This window comes from Orycteropus afer, unplaced genomic scaffold (assembly GCF_000298275.1).
Source record: "Orycteropus afer afer isolate SDZICR_OR568_19922 unplaced genomic scaffold, OryAfe1.0 scaffold00926, whole genome shotgun sequence".
Taxonomy (NCBI): domain Eukaryota; kingdom Metazoa; phylum Chordata; class Mammalia; order Tubulidentata; family Orycteropodidae; genus Orycteropus; species Orycteropus afer.
Window position 1 is genome coordinate 302,905 of NW_006922513.1, and position 1,390 is coordinate 304,294.

General features: G+C 37.8%; 1 protein-coding gene across 1 annotated transcript in view; it reads left to right on the plus strand.

Annotated features, from left to right (window-relative positions):
• PHKA1 (phosphorylase kinase regulatory subunit alpha 1) overlaps window positions 1-1,390 on the plus strand; it is a 414,257-nt gene that overhangs the window by 208,329 nt on the left and 204,538 nt on the right. The window contains exon 15 of the mRNA XM_007958330.1: window positions 142-276. Coding sequence (XP_007956521.1) covers window positions 142-276 — 135 coding nt within the window. The remainder of the gene's footprint in view (window positions 1-141; window positions 277-1,390) is intronic.

Here is a 1,390-nt window from a genome sequence, read left to right on the forward strand (position 1 = left end):
ATTCCTTGAACATTTGAATTTCTTCCACTCTTTTTTTCCTTCCCTTCAAGTGAAATTATCTGGCTTTAGAACTTTTAGAGTCCCATTAAGGGGGGAAAAAAAAAAAACATCTATTGACCTAGTCTTCTTTCTTTCCTATAGTCTCAATTCTAGCTGAGACAGAAGATATCAAGGCCATTTTGAAGGACAATGGAATCGATGTGGAGACCATTGCTGAGGTATACCCCATCAGAGTACAACCAGCTCGTATTCTCAGCCACATTTATTCTAGCCTAGGTAAGGAGATTGGTCAACCTGCTGGAATGAAAACATTATTTAATACAGACTGGTTTCTTCCCCCCACCCCTTGGTCTTGGATTGCTTTATTAAACTAGATCTCAGAAGGAATTTAAAGTCTCTGGAATCCAGGCTTCCAGGCCTATGTATCCTGGGCAGGCTTGTTAGTTTTAGGTGTGCTGTGTACCCTTTAGTACATAGGGCATGGCTGTTATCAGACTATATTGCATTTTCATTCCAAGTGTGTGCTTAACTAACATGTTCCCCTTTTATTGCGAGAATCTGACTGCATCACATCAGTCCTCTTCAACAAACAGAAACAAACTCTTTATTGCTTACTGTTTTAAAGCTTAGATTCTTTTTTTGGACAGCCTATTAAGTTCTTAAGGAGCTCTGGTGGTATAGTGGATAAGGCATTTGGCTGCTAACTAAAAGGTCAGCAGTTCAAACCCACCAGCTTCTCTGCAGAAGGAAGATGGGGCATTCTATTTCCATAAAGGTTTATAGCCTCGGAAACCCAGTGGGGGTTGCTATGAGTCAGAATCAGTTCAATGGTGGTGAATATTAAGTTCTTATTTCCTAGCAAAGGAAATTAGGACCGATGGGTCTGGAGCTTAATGAATGATCTGTTTTGGGAACTCAAGTAACAAACTACTTTTATTTTCCTGATATGATCTTTCATTTGCTTTATTCATTCATTCATAAGCATTTATTGCTCACTTATTACTCACCTAGACACTGGACTAGATGTTGCAGAATAAATAGACATGTAATGAAATAATTACATTGCAGTCTTATAAATGTTATAGCAATGGTGTTATTTGAAAAATATAGTGGAAACGCAAAGGTGAAAGAGCTTTTCCTGGAGAAGTCAAGGAAGTCATGATAGATGAGGCAAACTTGATGACTTATCAGTCAAGTGAGTGACCCTTCAGAGTTCTATTATTGTATCAGTTTCACAGTAACAAAATTGCTTTAAGCATACATCAAATGCAGCCATAATTCCACTAAGGAAAAAGAAATATGTCCTCACCAGGTTATTCATTTACATGTGCTAATTAAATAAGACTCTTTGGCTCCCTTCAACCATCAAGAATTTCATGTCTCTCAGTTT